This window comes from Protopterus annectens, chromosome 13.part0 (assembly GCF_019279795.1).
Source record: "Protopterus annectens isolate FY-2018-M chromosome 13.part0, PAN1.0, whole genome shotgun sequence".
In the NCBI taxonomy this organism is placed as follows: Eukaryota; Metazoa; Chordata; order Ceratodontiformes; family Protopteridae; genus Protopterus; species Protopterus annectens.
Window position 1 is genome coordinate 910,015,340 of NC_056747.1, and position 18,584 is coordinate 910,033,923.

The following is an 18,584-nucleotide window of genomic DNA, read 5'->3' on the forward strand; positions in this document are numbered from 1 at the left end:
GCCTTGAATAAAATCCTTGTCCTTGTTCCATAGCCGGTACCTTTTCTATAGCTCTCATCCTTAGTAAGTGGTCTATTTGTTGTAGAGCGTTTGTCCTTTGGTTTGGAGGTAGGTTTGGCATTCCTCTCTTCCTTGGAAGAGTATGGAAGTGAAACATGTAGCCTTTGTCTATTGTCTGTAAAATCCATTTGTCTCCTGTAATATAATGCCAATTCACTGAAAATAAGGCTAATTTTCCGCCTAAGGGTGCTGCCAGTTGTTCCCTGGTAGGCGGTTTCAGAGCCAAGTCACTGTGATTGTCCTGTAGAAGTGGTAGTGGCTGGATCTGTGGCAGTAGTTCTCTGGCTGTTAGGCTGCCACTGACGTCCCCTGTAGGCACCTCTGGATTGACCTCTGCCTCTAGGGCGTCTATTTCTGCTTCTCTGTGCTCTGGTGGTGTCTGGAAAGGACCAATTCTTGGAAGGCAAGTTCCTACTAAACCTCGGAGGCTGGACCTGTAAGAAATCCTTGACTGTCTGGACAGATTTAGCTTTTTCTTCCACCTTCTTCAACACTTGCTGTGCAGGGGAACCAAACAAACTGTGCTTTTCCATGGGAGCATCTAGAAGCTTTGACTTTACATGGTCTGGTAAGGATTGTTCTTTTAACCATGCATGCCTTCTGATCACTGTACCAGTCATAGCTGATCTAAAGGAAGCCTCCAGTGCATCATAGCCGCATTTTAAGGAATGATTACTGACCTGCTGAGTGTTATGCACCAAATCCTGAAGGGACTTACGGTCTAAAGGTTCAGGAGAGGACAGTTTTTTAGTGAGCTGATCTAACATAAATTCCTGATACTGAATCATGTGGAATTGACAGTTTAAGGCCCTAGCCGAAAGAGTAGCAGAAGTATAAACTTTTTTACCCCATCTCTCCAATGCCCTAGATTCCCTTTCAGAGGGGAGGGGGTTTTTGGCAGAGGCAACTGCTACAGCTTTGGGGCCCTGTGAAATAGTTTCAGGATCTGCAATAGGAGCCTTATACAAATGATAATGTGGGTCCGGAACCCTGTAGTATCTGTCGGGCTTAGCAGGGGCCGGAGGCAGTGAGTCAGGGGAAGTACAAGCATCATTAAATGCATCATCCACAACTGTAAGTACTGGAGGAATAGCTAAAGGCCTATGCTGAGGTAAATGCAAAAAAGTCCTAAGCCTTTTCCTAGAGTCTGAAAAATCCTGGCCCTGCCATTGAAATTGTTCCCTCATAGCATGCAAGGTTTCCCCAAAAGAAAATTCCTTAGGAGGAGAGGCAGAAGGTATGGAATCCTCTGCATCAGAGTCCTCATATGGAGAATAAGGGCCCTCTGGAGGATTTGTATTTTCTGAATCATCAGAGGAATAATCTGAAGAAACTGGCTCAGGGGGCTCTGCTCTAAGCCTCTTCTCTGGAGGTGGGTGAGAGGCCCTGTCAGGGTGAGACTGGGTACCCCTGATCAAAGAAATGAGATCCTCTGCTAGACTAAGCATTTGAGTACTAGAGCTAGGCCTGTGAGAGGGGGCTTTAGCAGGCACGGCCTTTGAAGATTTAGCTGCTTTAGCCCTGGCAAAAGCCTTAATTGACATGGATGCAGGGGGCCTAGCAGCTCCACGTGCAGGAGAAAATACATCTAAGGGGATAGTATCTGATAAATCCTGAGAAACTGTAAGAGCAGGTGGATTTTCAGTAGCAGATTCAGCCATGCTGGAAGAGGCCTCGGTAGAAGGAGGCATGCTTTCGGCCGAAGGAAGAACCGCAGACTCGGCTTCAGCCGAAACCGAGACACTCGCGGTTGGCTTAGCCGCGGTTTCGGCCGAAACCGCGGACCGCGAGTGTCGGTCCTTTTCCTTACGCTTTTTAGCTAAATGTGAAGTCGGAGTCTCCGACGGCATGATATAAGCAAAAGCGGAGCCAAAAAACTCCTCTGCAAACTCCGACCGACGTCTAAGTGTTCGTCGGTTGAAGGAAGCACAGGCTAGACAAGCTGCTACGTCGTGGTCTGGGCCTAAACAAGGTAGGCAGTAAGAGTGGAAATCTTTATGAGGTATTTGTTTCCCACAAGTTAAACAGTTATTCACTTTTTCTGACATCGGCTGAGGCAAGAAAGAGTCCCCAGCGGGTACTTAGCTTTTAGAAGTCTTGGTAGTAGCAATCTCTGGTTCTGACCGACCGGCACTTGCGAACAGCTTCTGCTTCGGGCGCCACGCGGCAAGAAAGACTGAGGAAAATGGCATCGGCTGATGCCTTTATACCCGTAGAACTGCAGCTATGACGTCGGGTGAAGTGCGACATCAGCCGAGGCCAGACCCAGACTTTGGAATCCGGCCGACCGAAGGGCTGCCTGAGGCCAGGACAACCCATTTGTTAGGACTGCAGATGCATCCTTGAAGGACATCAGCACAACAAGAAAGAAATGATGGAGAAAGAAATATTATTTTGAAAATGTTAATGATAAATGGAGGCTATTAATGAGAAATGTTGACTGAGGAAAACAGTACAAGTACTTACTAGCAACTCTAAGCTTTCAGTGTATGGATTATCAGTGCCTTCACTGCAGCTAACAAGACAATATCAGTGGTACAACAGGTAGCTCGCCTTTGGTGCACGTTACAATTTTGTCATTTTTTGGATGAGATGTTAAACCAAAGCCCATCTGCCTGAGTTGGTGATAGCTCAGGTGGATGTAAAGGATCCCATGGCAACTATTGAAAGTGTAGAGGATTTGCTCCAATGCCATGGCCAAACTTCCCTCAGACGTGTAAATACTACCTCTGATTTCCCCTGAAAAGATGCTACTTGCCTAGTGGGACTAACCTGGTTAACAAATGATAAATAAAATAAATAAATGTCCAGTCTTTAGTAATTCTGAACCATCCTTTTAGCATTCCATCAACTCACCCCATCTGTAATTTTTCTAATTCCTCTCTCTGTGTGCTGGAAATCATTCTATCTGTAGCAGTTACAGCAAGAACTAAGAACTAGTACTGATACATATTCTTGGGCTTCAAGGTCATTATTGAATGACACAGATCTCTTTGCAACACAGAGTTTTAGACAACTAAAGAAGGAGCAGGTTAAAATAAGGAAAACAATTCTGCCATAAAATTTAGATATATGTCCATAAATAATAAATGGAACGGTCCAGGTCTGGTGCAAATCTGATCACTCAGTGTGCAGCTCAGAGGCAAAGTTTATCAGGCAATATGCATAATTCCTAGGATTATAGTTACTTATCATTTTTAACCAGCTAAGTGGAGAGCTAAGTGGTACGGTCCATGGACCCTTTTCAGTTTATGACCAATTAAGTGGCATGTTTTTAGGATATGAGGGAAAGCTAGCATACCCACTGAAGGGAGAAATGCGAAACTCCATCTACACTGAACAGAGTTCATGACTGAATCATGAAGCTGGAGGAAGACAGCTTAATGAACTACCATGCTGTTTACAGTTGATGTCTGTCTTACGCTCCCTTCCCCACTTGGGCTCTGTCTCCTCCCCCATCACAGTCAGAATAAAATATGGTTCAGTAAATAACTGAATGAATGCATGCGATGGAGTGTACTAGTGGTATGTGAGAGAAAGTACGTGAGGGTAACAATTCATTTAAAATTAATAAAAAGCATTAAAATAGAGATGTAAAACACAGAAATGTTATAAGACAGATAAAATATTTTTGTACAGATCTTTACAGATTAATTATATAGAAAAACATGACTGGGTTATTAATTCTAACCAAGTCCTAAAAATGGATTCAAGAAATTAACTGACAGCTGCAACTCAATCATAATTATTTGTAATACACAGGGAGATTTTGTTTCCCCTGATATCTCACAAGTTAAAAAATAAGAAACTAAATGCAAAAGTTTAAAAGCTGTCACACAATTCATGCTGCCACATAGACGGCAGCTAGAAACAAACTGCATATTTAATCAGCCAACAGCCTTTAAAGCTGTAATTCACTTTGCACCGCCACACTTTTGTTTGTGTGGCAGCAAAAAATGTGATGCAACTTTCAAAGCTGTCAGTTTCTTTTGCATTTTTGTGATGGCAGACATCTGCATGGTGTTCTGTTACTAATGAGGTTTTTACATATGAACTTTGCTACAACAAGCTGGTTATGACTATATATGTATGCATGACCCATGCTACAACAAGGCTATTTTTCCCAACTTGGGAGCATAATCAGCCCATTCTGTTTAATACAAAATGCATTATTAATTCCTTAACTATAGATACCAATTTATCTTTGTATCTGCAAACCAGGACACAGTGGTGGGTGATGAGATAACTAAATTTTCTTGTTATTTTGAACTTTTAAAATTAGTTTTAAAATTCATAAACAACAAATTTCCACTTCCAGAACACTTTAGGAATAACTGTTCCATTGCTACAATTAATAATGAGATAATACACTAACCTATTAAAAATTAATGAAAATTCTACCCATACATGACTTGTCATGATTTGCATTTAGTGTGCTATCCCACTTCTGTCCACATCACACAGTAAATGATCACGGACAACCAACTCATAACCTGTTAATATTTGAGGCAAGCAATGACGTCATCTTCTCAGAACAACCAGTGTCAGTACTTCAGCAATCTGTAGATGTTGCACACCTGCAAATTATTTAGGATTGTTAGTTCACATATCAGTATGTTTTTGGGATGTGTAAAAAAACAACAAACGCCTTGGTGAAAATCCATGCTGATCAAAGGGGATCTCCATATTCTGCAAAGAAGACACCCCCAACAGAAACTGATCTGAAGTGGAAAATCAAGTACTATAAGACAACAAGGGTAACTTCTGTGACAGTGCTTTTTGAATTAAACAATATGCCTGCACCCCAATGTATAGCAATTCTCTTTTGTATGAAAAGACTGCATGAAGAAGACTACTTGATGGCTGAAATCTGTACAAAAGGTCTACTATAAAACGGAAGGCTTACCTTCAGGTCTTTAATTTCTCCCATAATATATGGTGTCACTTTTAATAAACAAGTCTTTTCTATTAATGGCACAGAGAAGTTTTCCTTGCTTGTCAAAGTTTTGGCAACTGAAAGAAAATGAGCAAATAATTACCATGAAAGAAAATGAGCAAATAATTACCATAAAAGTATCAATGGTATTTTACAATCATTTTAACAAATATTTCCCCACACAGGTCTGGTTTAGCATAACTAAAGTCCGCATGCCCACAACAGTATTCATATGTTTTCCCTGCTGTGTACCTATCTAAACAAGATTGGAATAGAATACAGGTACAACAATCTGTGCTGTTTATAGAGCAGTCAAGCTGGTAATCTAAATTCTGGGCTCAAACAAATACATTTGATTCTGATTTTATCTTTCAAATGCTGTTATACTGGAGGTTCAAACTTTAAAACAAAACAAAAAAAGCACTACATATGAGTGATTTAAGCATCTCCAATCTAAGTTTCATGAAAACAGATGTGCACTGGAAGGAAGGAAATCTGGGTCAAAAGGTATACATAAGAAAGGGTTTGCAATCCATGCTTAAAACTGGAGAACAATGAACAAGACCAGAACACATTCCATCAGTCTCCTAGAGAATCCCATTTAAGGCAACTGCAGCATGCAGAAGTACAATGGCACAATTTAGCTACTCTAGATTGCATGTAAATTACTCCTTCCCCACCTCTGGAATAGACTCTGGATGCAAATCAAGCAGTGTGATGCATTATCTTCCTTCAAACAGGAACTGGATGACTGGATAGGTATTCACAGATTTAGCAGTGGCATGACATGGCCTAGCCCTCCTTCAAAAAGGAGTTACTGTCTAAGGGTGAGTATTGGCGAGGTGTAAATAATCACAAGACTAAGGTGCCTTCTTTCTCCTGTGAATGTAACAATAATTATATACATATCTAACACACACACACACACACACACACACACACACACACACACACACACACACACACACACACACACACGTTTTATGATACTTTTAATGTACCACTTTGGAAGTCTTTTTGTGTCTTAAAATGTTGTAATGGAAATTATGAAGGTTTACAAGCCATAATTCTTAAACAAATCTGTACTGATTTTGGGGAGGTGTGGGGTTAAAGACTAAAGGAATGGTTACTATTCAAAAGACTTAAAAGTATTTTATGTTAAAATCAATGGGAATGCATGTAGAATGGAACTGAAAATATCTGACTTAGTAAATGCCTAATATGTGTGATAAATGATTATGGTGATTGGATGATCTGTTTTATTGCTGGTTTTATCTGGTGATTCATTACTGAAAAATGGTCTGTTTTACTTTCTGCTTTTATGACCTCATTGCCAAGGTGCCATAGGGCCAAATTTTTTTTCTCTGATATCAATCCCAAAAAAATGTCTTCTTGGCCTATTCCCATTCTTCTACCATTCCCTCTCAAATTATTTGCTCCCAATACCTTGGTTCCTTTCACAGTTTTCTCCAGTAAATTCCAACCCTTCTTGCTTGTATTCTGTACTCCTAATTGTGGTCATCCTATCTGCAGAATTTTCTTTCTCCTTTCTCCATTCTTGTGCTGGCTTAGTTCTTAGAATACTTTCTGCTACTTTATGAATATAATATTCTGTTGGTCTTTTATTCTCCTTGAGGATTTGCATCCAAAATCCTGCCTTCTCCTTATTTCTTGAACCACCTCCCCCACTTCATCATTACCCCTTTCCCCTTTGAATTATAGTTTCTGCTTATATTCTGTATGTGAGCCTTAACTGTGTAGCTCCAAAATATGCCTTCAGATCAGGTAATCCAAAACCACCTTATTCTGATGGAAGGATCAGCTTATCCCACTTGACTCTTGCCCTCTTCATCTCCCAGAAAAAACTTTGAAACTCTTTATTAATTTCCACAACTTCTCCTCCGGTTGATAAAAAAATATGCCTGACCTGTATATAAAACAAAATGGACTAAAAATATTTTCACTGCTTGTATCTTGCTATCCATATCCATAAACAAGAGCTTCCAGTTTCTCAATTTCTATATTATCTTTTATTTACTCTTTTCCCATATATCTTTAGCTGCCATATCAGAATCCTTTTTAACCCATACTACTAAATACTTTATTTTATAGTGTCCCCATAAAAACGGGTATTGATGAACCAATTCATTTGTGGGTACATATTTTACAGCTATAGCCTTTGTTTTTTCTTCATAAATTTTAAATCCCAAAAAGACTTAAACTGTGTCAGAAGGTTCTACAACACTGAGATGTCCTTTTCTGGTTTTATCAGGTACTAAATAATACTGTCTGCAAATAAAGCCAACTTTTCCTGATTTCCATACCAATTATATTCTTGAACTTCTGAGTCCCTAATTTTCTTTGCCAATATATATAATGCAAACAACAAAGGGGAAAGAGAACATTCCTGCCTGGTTCCTCTGTTCAGACACACCTTATCAGACAGAAACCCTCCCACTTTTATTTTTCACTCTGATTCCTCACATATCCTCCTAATTAACCTTGTTATTGTATCAGAGAAGGCAAATGCTTCCATTATCCTACTCAAAAAATCCCAGCTTACTCTGTCAAATGTTTTCTCTGCTTCAAGACCAACAACAGTGGTATTTTCTTATGGATGATTGTGCTATTAATGTTGTCAAATGTTTGCCTCTCCTCCACAAAACATACTTCTACCCCATTTTTAAACACTATTTTCATTTTATCCTACTCACTAGCTATAACTTCTGAAGATATTTCTATCTTCCCTAATAACTCCTGAATAATTTCCACTACCCATTCTTTAAATTCCTTTCTCTTTTTAACAAGTAGGTGGGAAATCACCATTGTCTCATTTTTGCTTCATTATTCTACATTTTTATCTTGCTTTTTATCAGTGCATGATCTGAAATAGTTACTGGATGTGTGTCAAAGCTTTCAATTAAATGCACATGTTCCTTTGAAATTTAACTTCTATTTAGTCTAGCCCAGTTATTGTACATTGGAGATTTATATGTAAACTCTGAGTTCATACTACTTCATTCACATCTTTCAAATCAAGAATTTTCATAAATTTCTTCAGACATCTACCCTCTTTTGTTATACTTTCCCTTTTACATGCCCCTGATACAGCCTCACTATTGCAAATCAAGTTCCAGTCCCTCGTTTGAAGTAATATTCCCTACAGAAATCTGATTATTTCTCCAAAAATTTCTTAAGATCCATAACAGCAGTTTTTAGTGGAATATAAATACATGCCAACATAACTTTCCTCCCTTGCCAATAGCCCCTTACTAGCACAAATCTACTATTACTGTCTTTTTCCCCTCTTCTATCACTACTGGAGCCCCTCTATCAATTAGTATAATTGCTCCCCTTTTCATTTGGCCCTAATATTCTGCTGAACATCCATCCTGAAATCTTTTCTTCATCAAATTCACATGCTCATTTCTTTCCAAATGTGTCCCCTGCAGTACTGCTGCTTGTACTCTGCATTTCTTAATACAGTAAACTCTCAGTTAACCAGAAATCAAGCAACAAGAAAAAAAAAAATCGAAGAAATACAGTACAATTTTCACATGTTGCACTTTCTGTCCCCCTCCCCCCGGAGAAACATACCTTTCGTTTTTAGAGTTTTGGAGTTTTAAAAATTCCCTATCTCCCCAACCTAAGAACATGTCAAACCAAACAAACAGTATACGGTACAGTATTAGTCAGGCCTATTTTTAATAGTAACTCTCAAGCAACCAGAAACTACAGTTATCCAGCATCTACCAATCCCAATGGGTGCTGGTTAACTGAGAGTTTATTGTATAATTCAATACTCTTTCTTTTTTGTCTATACCTGTAAGGCCATTTATATTACAAGATAAAACATACAGGGTAGCCATTATGATAAAAAGCTGTTGTTCCCACCTGTTATACATGTCATTTTTTTGAGTGTGTATTTCCAACTTTTGTATTACATGCACACACCAGTGCTTGACAGGCTGCTCTCTTATACAGTTGCTTCTTCTCATCTACATTTGAAACTATGTCACATTTTCAAGACATTCTGTTTTAATGAAAACCCTCAAAAAAAAAAAACTAAATACATTTTCAAAATACTCCTTCTCCTATTAACTTAGGACGAATATATATAACTATGTATATCTTCAAAAAAAAAATAAGTTTAACCCTTCAGATAGGAACAATTGCCCCAAACTGAAGCTAAGGTAAAACTAAGGTTACCCATGCTAATGTGTATGTTATAACCTGTGTTCCCACTAAGAATGCTAGAGTGCTGGTCTGTGCTAGTATCACACAGCTTAATCAAAATTTTAATATGCTTTCATTCTGTAATGTGAAGAACTTCTTCAGAACTGAAAGTTACATCATCTTCCGGTTACATAACAGATGACATCATCAGAAACAATACTGACATGCAAGACCTCAGTCTCCTCCTTTAGCTTAGGTAATTCCTTCTCATTGTGCCTCTCAGAATCATCACATACTCAGCTCCTATCTTGTCAATAAGCTCCTAAAGATCTCAGTGGAGTAGTGAAACATTTTGTAGTCCATTTGGGTACTTCTAGAGACAATGTCCCTCTGTACCTGAATTGTTTGTGTCTTTCGGCTTTTCCCAGTTAGGGGTTGCCACAGCGGAACTCCGGTCCGCTAATGATTGGTAGTGGATTTTTACGTACCGGGTTACCAACCCTGACGCACAACCTTCAACGAAGGCACGCCCCATTCACGTATGTCTCCACACAGAAGATGCTCTAGCTGAGAATCGAACGGGACAACGTCTTGCTTTGAGGCGACAACGCTACCGCAGCACCACCACCGCAGTTCCCTGTGTACTTGAATACAGTCTGAAAAAACACATTACCCATTTGTAGACTGAGATATTTTACTTTCATATCAGTTAATTTTAATTTTTAAAGCTTCTTGTTTATCCTTGTGGTTAACTGTTTTATTCTTTACTAACTTCCATGGTTTATTAAACCAAGCATTTAAATAATCGATTACCATTATACGATCTTTAGAAGAGACCCTGCAGTTGTCAGAAATGCTGGGTTCATTACACTGAAATGTAGCACTTGACTGTGTTACTACAGCTGCAAATATAGTTTGTTTGACTTGGTCAGAAGTCTTGTGTATGCCCGTATACCCTTCCTTTCCTTTTTCTAAGATTTGAGTTCATCTTAACAGTCTCCCTGTAATGACAGGAGGCTGAAGATTCTAGAAAAATGTTCAAATGTTTCTTATGTTTATTTTTTATGTGTGTTTATATTTCATATTTATATTTATCAAAGCAAGTATTTTAAGTATTTTTAATATATGGATTTAAAATTGCTCTGTAACATTATGGGTACTCCTCAAATGACTGATTGATTAAGTATGCATCCGTGATGATGTCATCTGTTATATAAAAGGAAGTATTTTAAAACACTAGAAAATTATGCAACTTTTCAGTTTTGCAGAAATTCCTTATATTATGGAATGAAAGTGCTTAATTTGTTTATTAAACTCTGTGATACTAGCCTGGATTAAAATTTTTTGTACATTTTTTTTGGGTGGGGGGGGGGTCTGTGATCACAATTACACTGATTGCTGTCTAGTCTTTTCTTATCTCTGTTCCCCCTTTCAGATGTGAAAAACAGCTTGTATGCTTTCAGAAAACATTATCTTTTATCCCCAAGAAAAAGTGCACTGGCTATCTTTAAATAAAACTAAATTGTACAGTGTTCTATTATTAGGGCTGCTGTCTCTTATTCACTTCCCATTATTTCAAACTTTATTTTTCACTGAACTACTTTGCCATGCCATTGTACCTTTAAAGACTGTATTTTCCTTAGCAAAGAACTCTCAAGATTATTGCTTGCACCTACAGACAGCTTGTCTATGTCTTAAAGTAGTTAGCAATGAATCTTTGTAAATTTCACTGAGAACAGAATGTTCAGCTGATGACTTCTCGATGCCTTCTCAAATGGGAGAAAAAATCAACCTAATATATTTTTAGATGTAAGTAACTTGGCATTTATCATTTTGTCTTGTTTCATAAGCCTCCTTACAAAAAAAACACACTTGTTTCTAGCTTAATCAAAGGGCATTAATCTAGATATTCATACTTGTAAAAACAAGAGAAGATATCTTAATTCTAAATATAATACAGCTTGTGCACTTTTACAACCCACCTCATCCCAGCAGCCCAAGATTACAGCACATTAACATTAAACTTGCTTTTGTTTAGCCTTTCTTCTCTTCTTATGGTACAAAACTTGTATTTCTTGCAACTAAAAACATGCTTGTTTATCTTAATATATTTAATGCATAGAACAGTTACTGAAGAGACCCCTCAACATTTAAAATACCCCTGACTATACATTACACAAAACTGATTTACAATATATAACGTAGTTTATGTCATGAAATAAATTATACAAATATTAGTGAGAGCAAAACTTGTTTTACTTAGTTACTTTCTGCCCTTTTAGTGTTCTTCTAAACATTAATGACAAAGGGGGAACATGCTTTACTGTCCACCTACATGTTTAACAAAATCCCATAAGTCCAGACTACTTTGTCAGCCACTTTTCTTGCAAAGCCATATTTCACAAATGTGATTGATACTTTATATTCTCCCATTTATTCATTAATTTAATTGCTGTCCGGCTTCTTCTTGTTCATCTCCCAACACCAGACTCTAGTTCAAGTCCAATGTTCTTCTGATTCTTTTGGTCATCTCCTGTGCTTTTTTTTCTGTCCTTCAAGCATTTTCCTTTAGAACACTGGGAAATGTTTCACTGGCAAAGTCTCTCTATAAGCTTTATTGTCAGAAGAATGAGAAGCCCCCTTCTATTTGATGTTTCACTTTTTGTTGGATGAATCTTTTTATATTTCCTCCTTAGCTTGTTCTGCATCAAAAATGTCTTTGATCCTACAGGAAAAAATATTCTGAAGACAGCTGGATACAGCAGCTTGAATCTCAGAAATGCCTCTTGACATTCCCTGATTGCTGGGATAAATGTGCTTCTCTTCTGCTTGCTGTACAGTGAATAATCATTTTCTACAAAAATCTGCCTCCAATTTTTAATACCTTTTCCCTTCTGCCACAGTTTTGTCAGGATCAACTCTTTCTGCTGGTATGACTGCATCTTTTCTAATACAAGTCTTGGCTGCTTTGTCATGGCCAGACTTGAAGCATACACTCAATCTTCCCTTTCACTTAATTCATGATGTGGAACACTAGTTCCACTGGTTATTAGTACTTTCATAAAATTAATTCAGTCTGTTCCTTCTAGTTTTTCTGGTACAACAACAAATCTCAGGTTGTCTCTGTGCTCTCTATATTCTAACTCTACCATTTTTTGAAACAGCTATTTTTCATAAGTGTCATACTCAGCCAGCCTTTTTTTTATTTCAACCCCTGATTTTTTTGAAGTTTTATCAGTTCATCTGAATAGCAAGTTAAAGCTTTTCCATCCATTTGAGTTGATATAATCTTTCAATGTTTTGTTTATTTTAATCACATCTGAGTATATTTGATTTATTTTTTGCTCTAATTACTGGAAGCAATCTGTTGTCCAAAAACTGAAGCTTGAACTGTTTTTTACTGAACAGCTGCATGACTCTTCCCAGCCAATGCTTACTTTTCTTTTCTGATTTATTTTCTTTCAGGTTCTCTAAATTTCTTCTTTGCTAGCATCCAGGCAGTGTACTTGCTAGTTAGTAACTGAATTTTACTCAAGCTGACATTATCACTGGCTGTTATTTCTCAGTTTCTTTTTTTACACTAGGAGAGCTGAATTTAAACTATTGATCAGTGTGCAGGCATCTTGGAAAGTCTGACTTTTTATTTTTTTTTGCCCAGGTGTTATAGCCAGATAAATTTGTTGCGACTGAACTTTTATTTTCAGTTACTGTCACATTTCCTGGCTGTAACACTAAATCTCAAATTTCTCTGTTGCAAAAAAGACAATAACAAAGCTTCTCATACCAAAAGAATTAGAAGAATCTTATACCAAAGAATTAGAAGAAAAAAAAGTACACATACTGTTATAAAAAATATAACCATGTTTAAGTGCCAAAACAAGACACTATCAATGAAGATCTAAAAGAACTTCTGAATATTTTAAGTACTGGACAAAAATATCTATCATTTCAGAAATATCAAGACAACTTTCTAGAATTAAATACGAGCTGTTTGGATTGCATTTGTCACTTCCATATGATGTATTATACCATTACTATGCAAATAGCACTGTCTACAAATAGTTTGCTTAGTATATCATTGTATGCTTCACTGTTTAGGCTTTTTAGTGTTATTATGAGAATTATATATTTCATTCAAATTGATAAATAATAATATATACTTACCTTATTTTTAAACAACAATAAATAGAAAAGATGACTTCCAAAATGGCTGAACACTAAGTAACAGCTTAATTTTAGCTCTCTCTCAGTGTGAAAATGGAAACTTAGAAAAGAGAGCCAGTGAAATTGTCTTTTTTGGGTAGATTTCAGAAACTGGCTACTAAATGCACTGCCTGAATGCCATTAAAAAAGAAATTCAGAGAACCTGAAAGAAAATCAATCACAAAAGGTGAGGAGAAAACACTGGCTGGGAAGAATCCCGCAGCTGTTCAGCAAAAAGTAGTTCAAGCTCATTCTTTGGCATAAAACATTACTTCCAATAGTTTAGAGGGAAAAAAGTCAAATGTCTTCAGAGCTGATTAAAATAAATGAAACACAGAAGGAGTATATCAATTCAAATAACAAAAGGCTGGAAAAAATGGAAGAAGCTGTAAACAGATATTCAGATGAGCTGATAAATTTGCAAAAATCAGAGGTAGAAATGAAGAAAAGGCTGGCTGAGTACAAGACTGCTCAAGAAGAGACGTTTCAAAAACAGTACCATTAGAGGACAGAGCACGTGGAGAAAACTTAAGATTTTCTGCTGTACCACAGAAACTGCATTAATTTTATGAAAGCACAAATAAGCAACTGGACTGGTATTCCACAGCAGGCTTTGTTAATTGAAAGGGCACATTGTGTGTATGCTCCAAACCTGTCTACGAGAAAGCAGCCCAGACCTTTAATAGTAAAGATACAACTCTAGCAGCAGAAAGAGCTGATTCTGACAAAACAGTGGCAGGAGGGCAAAGTACTAAAAGTGGGAGACAGTAGTGTGTTTATGGAAAATTAATACTCACTGTACACAGGCAGAAGAGGAGTAGATTTATTCCAGCTATCAGGGAATGTCGAGAAGCAGGTGTGAGATTCAAGCTGCTGTACCCTGCTATTTTCAGAATATTTTTTCCTCGAGGGTCAAAATAATTTTTTATGCAGAATATGCTAAGGAGGAAATACAAAAATGTGTCCAGCAAAAGGTGAGCTATCAAATGGAATGGGATTCTGCTTCACATTCTTCTGATAATGAAGCCTATAGAGAGACTATGCCAGTGAAACCTTTTCCAATGTTCCAAAGGAAAATGCTTTAGAGAAAAAAACACAGGAATTGACTAGAAGAATCAGAAGTACGTTGGGAAATGAATCAGTGACTAGATTTCAGAGATGAAGATCAACAGTAAGAAAACCAGCAACTCAGAAATTGATGAATAATTGTAGGATTACAAAGCATTAATTACATTTGTGAAGTATGGCAAAACAAGAAAACCTGGAAATATTGGACTTTTTGACTTTGTCACACTTGTAGGGGACTCCAAAATCGTATTCCCTACTTCATGTCATTAATGTTTGGAAGAATATTTAGAAGAGGGGAAGAGGAAGGAAAGAAAAGTAAAGCAAATTTTGGTTCTTATAATACACGTCATATAGGATGGCTGCTGTGGTGCAGCAGTTAGCATTGCCACCTCACAGCAAGAGGTTCTCCGGTTCGATCCTCGGCTGGGGTGCCTTCTGTGCGGAGTCTGCATGTCCTCCCTGTGGCTACGTGGGTTTCCTCTGGGTGCTCCGGTTTCCTCCCACATCCCAAAGACATGCTGTGGGTGGATTGGACTCTCTAAACTGGCCCTAGGTATGAGTGTGTACGTGTGCCTTCTGAGAAAGGTTGGGCGCCAGGCTGGCAACTCGATATTGTAAAACTTCACTGCCAATAATGAGCGGACAGGTGATCCGCTGTGGTGACCCCTAACCGGAAAAAGCTGAAAAAAGATAATACACATCATATACTGCATGCTATAAAGTAAAGCTTTTTTAGTTATTTTATGTGTAATGGGGATACTAAAGTAAACAGGTGATTGTATTGTTTTTTTCTTCCTTTTTCTTTCTTCTTAGTCAGTTTTGACAAATGTAGGCACTGCAATGTAAAAAGAGAAGAAAGCCTGGACAAAAGAGAATGATAAAAGAAAAATTAATATGCTTTTTCTTACTTTTGCATATAGAAGTGACTGGATTAAGGCCCTTGTCTTGATTCAATAACAACAAGAGAAGCAAATAAACAGAACACTGAATACAATGAAAAGTTTCCCCTCTACCACAGAAATACTCACAGTGCAATATGTGTGGTGGAAGACAACTGTGCATCTGGTTCTCCTTTTCTATGTAGACAATCTAATAAAGGGCAATAAATCTGAACACTTCTTTCTCTCAATGACTTGGAGATGATGTTTTCTGAAAGAATTCAAGTTGTTTTCTACATTTGGAAGAGGAATAATGATATGACAAAACAGGCAGCACTTAGTGGAAGTAGAAGCACAGCTATATCATGTGTCTTAGAAAGGATAACCTTCATTATAAGTTAACTCAATCCTGTGAGTGCAGTTGTCAATCTGGGATGACTGTTCCTATTAGGAAGGTTAAACTTCATTATTTGAAGACGTACATAGTTTTGTGTGTTAGTATTAAGTTAATAATAACACCAAAAGCACCAAATAGCACCACCACAGAGCAAATGTTCCTGTGAAAAGAAAAACAAAAGTCAAAATAGCTAAAACAAAGTCCATTCACAGGAGCAACCCACGGCCATTCTGTAAAAGTTCCAAAAATGGGAAGCAGTCTTGTAGTCTTTCTTAATAAATGCTGCTGAATGCAGAGAGTCAATATTTAAAAATGCTTTTATTTATAGGAATCGGTAAGCGCTTTCACCATATAGGCTTCATCAGACCGTATAAAAACAAATAGGAACATAGACTTGTATACCTCCTTATTCATACTTAATTAATGACATAATTTCCTGCCACCTAATTAATTAGACCACTACTCCATACATTCTTACTATGCAATCGAAATATTAATAAATATAAAAATACATGTCTAACAGACATCTTGAATTCAAAGTTAAAATAAAAATACCAAATGAACTGCAAAACATACAAATAAAAATAAAACATAACACGCTATTTCAACATATAAAATATATACAATAAAGTGCATATTGAAAATAACATCAGTTAGTCATGTGCGCTTTGTTCATCTAGCTGATTTTAACCTCCTATTGTGTAATATAGGCTTCAATGGTACTTTTGAGCCCAGGTACTTTGTCAGCTCTACATCTAATTATCCAGTTCATCTCACAACGCTCAGTATAATTTTTAACGTCACCACCTCTTATACCAGGGGTAATAACCTGTAGTACTGAGAACTTAAATTGATGTGTTTGATCTGTAGTAAGTACATGCCTTGCTAAAGCATTGTTGTCTAATGTGGTCAATGATAATATTGAGTATAATTTTGTAAATGAAAATGTTGTTAACAACACAGGTGCAATACAGACTGAGAATTCCAGAGCGGTCAGTAGGACCGATGAACATATTAGTACTAATGGCCCCACCGAAAATCCAGAATGTAGCAATAATATAACTTCTTCTGTACAGGGACAAATGATGGAACAATCAGTAAGGAAGAAAATGTGTCCTCCCCCAATGGACAGACTAATTGCTCTAGTCCTTTTACCCCTTTCCCGATAGACCTCCAACATCAGGCCAAACAGCAGAGGTCGTTCAGCAGAGGGAGGCAGAAACGGAAAGGATCAGGTGGGGAACACATGGGTCCCACTTTAAAGAAAATGTGGGAGCATGTGGACAGTCATTAGTCTTCAATTTGTCTAACAGAAACTTGACAGAAAATGAAATACAAGTTCTGAATAAAGGTTTATCCTTTATTCCCACCAGTAAGAGTGATTTATCTAATACTATTATAGATTTTAAAATATTCACGTGTAATGTTCAGCTTAAATTAGAGTATGGTTTGAGTACCAATAACGTCAGTCAAGCTTTTTGTGCACCTAGCACATATGTTCCCAATTTACATCCTCTTTTGGACGTTTTTAACAAATTAGTGGAAGATGATATTTATAAGATGGAATTAGTGGAGAGAAATATGTATAAAAGGAAGAATAATTTAACCTTTAAACAAAGGGTAGCTTTGAATGATTTAAGTAATGACACCTCCATAATTATTAGACCAGCAGACAAAGGAGGTTTAGTAGTGATTCTGCACCGAGATAGAATTTTATTCTATAATTAATATGAATGAAGTGGAAAATAAAGTTTTAAAAATGTATGACATGTTGGATGATATTCTGATGAGTAATTATATTAGCTTTGAATTGTTTAAATTTTTGAGGGTGACTAATCCTTTAATTCCTATAATTCAGGGACTCCCTAAAGTTCATAAAAGCTCTGTTAACCCCCCAATGAGACCCATTGTCTCTGGTAGAGGGTGGGTTACAGAAACTCTGTCAATATATATTGAGCACTTTTTGAGACCTGTAGTTAATGCTAATGTCTATATCTTGAAAGATAATAATTGATAATTTGATAATTCCAGACCACAAAAAAAAAATAGCACACAGCTCAGGCAACAGAAAGTACAAAGGGTTGTTGCCAAGCTTAGGGAGCCTATAACAAATAAAATAACCAGAGAGCCTGTAGAGGTATTAGAAATATTTTGTGAATTTTATGAAAATGTGGAAATCAAGAAAGAAAATAAAAATGGAAATGTTTACAGAAGAATTAAATATGCCAAGTTTATGGGTAGATGAGGCTCAATTACTAACAGGATATGATGGGGATGAGATAAAAATGGTGATGTATAACCAATCTACAAGGCAGTCCCCAGGAGGAGATGGTATTCCTGTGGAAGTTTAGAAGCTAGGAGGGAAGAAAGTGATAAAGATCGGGAAGATTTTGTTTTACCAGTATTTTAAAAAGAGAAGGACCAACATCCTGGAAGAAGCGGTGGTGGCTGTACTACCTAAAGACGGTAAAGATAGTACAGTTGTGTATACTTACCATAAATGTAGATGTTCGAGTGTATTCACTGTTGCAGTCATCACATTAGGGTTATTTCTGCCAGGGTAGCCCACGGCCGCCCTGAATACCAGAGGCCTATTATTTCTGCGTTGGCTGCTGTCACTTCAGGACTGATGTCAGGTCGTCAGTAGTATAAAGTAAGGTGGCCGATGCCGTTACATCAGTTTTTCTTGCCCTGTCAGGAGCCCCCAAGTGGGAGCCAGGACATGGTGGAAGAACCCCACCAGTAGAAAGTAAATACCAAAAATTTCCTTGTGAGGAGAGATAGAAGAAAGGGGGGGGGTGGAGGGAGGGAGGGAAACCAAGACTACAACAGTGAATAAACTCGAACATCTACATTTATGGTAAGT

The 18,584-nt window shown here is 37.4% G+C and overlaps 1 protein-coding gene across 1 annotated transcript in view; it reads right to left on the bottom strand.

Moving 5' to 3' along the window:
- Window positions 1–18,584, bottom strand: part of IFI35 (interferon induced protein 35) — a 504,650-nt gene that overhangs the window by 72,502 nt on the left and 413,564 nt on the right. The window contains exon 8 of the mRNA XM_044054662.1: window positions 4,967–5,073. Within this exon, the coding sequence (XP_043910597.1) occupies window positions 4,967–5,073 (107 nt within the window). The remainder of the gene's footprint in view (window positions 1–4,966; window positions 5,074–18,584) is intronic.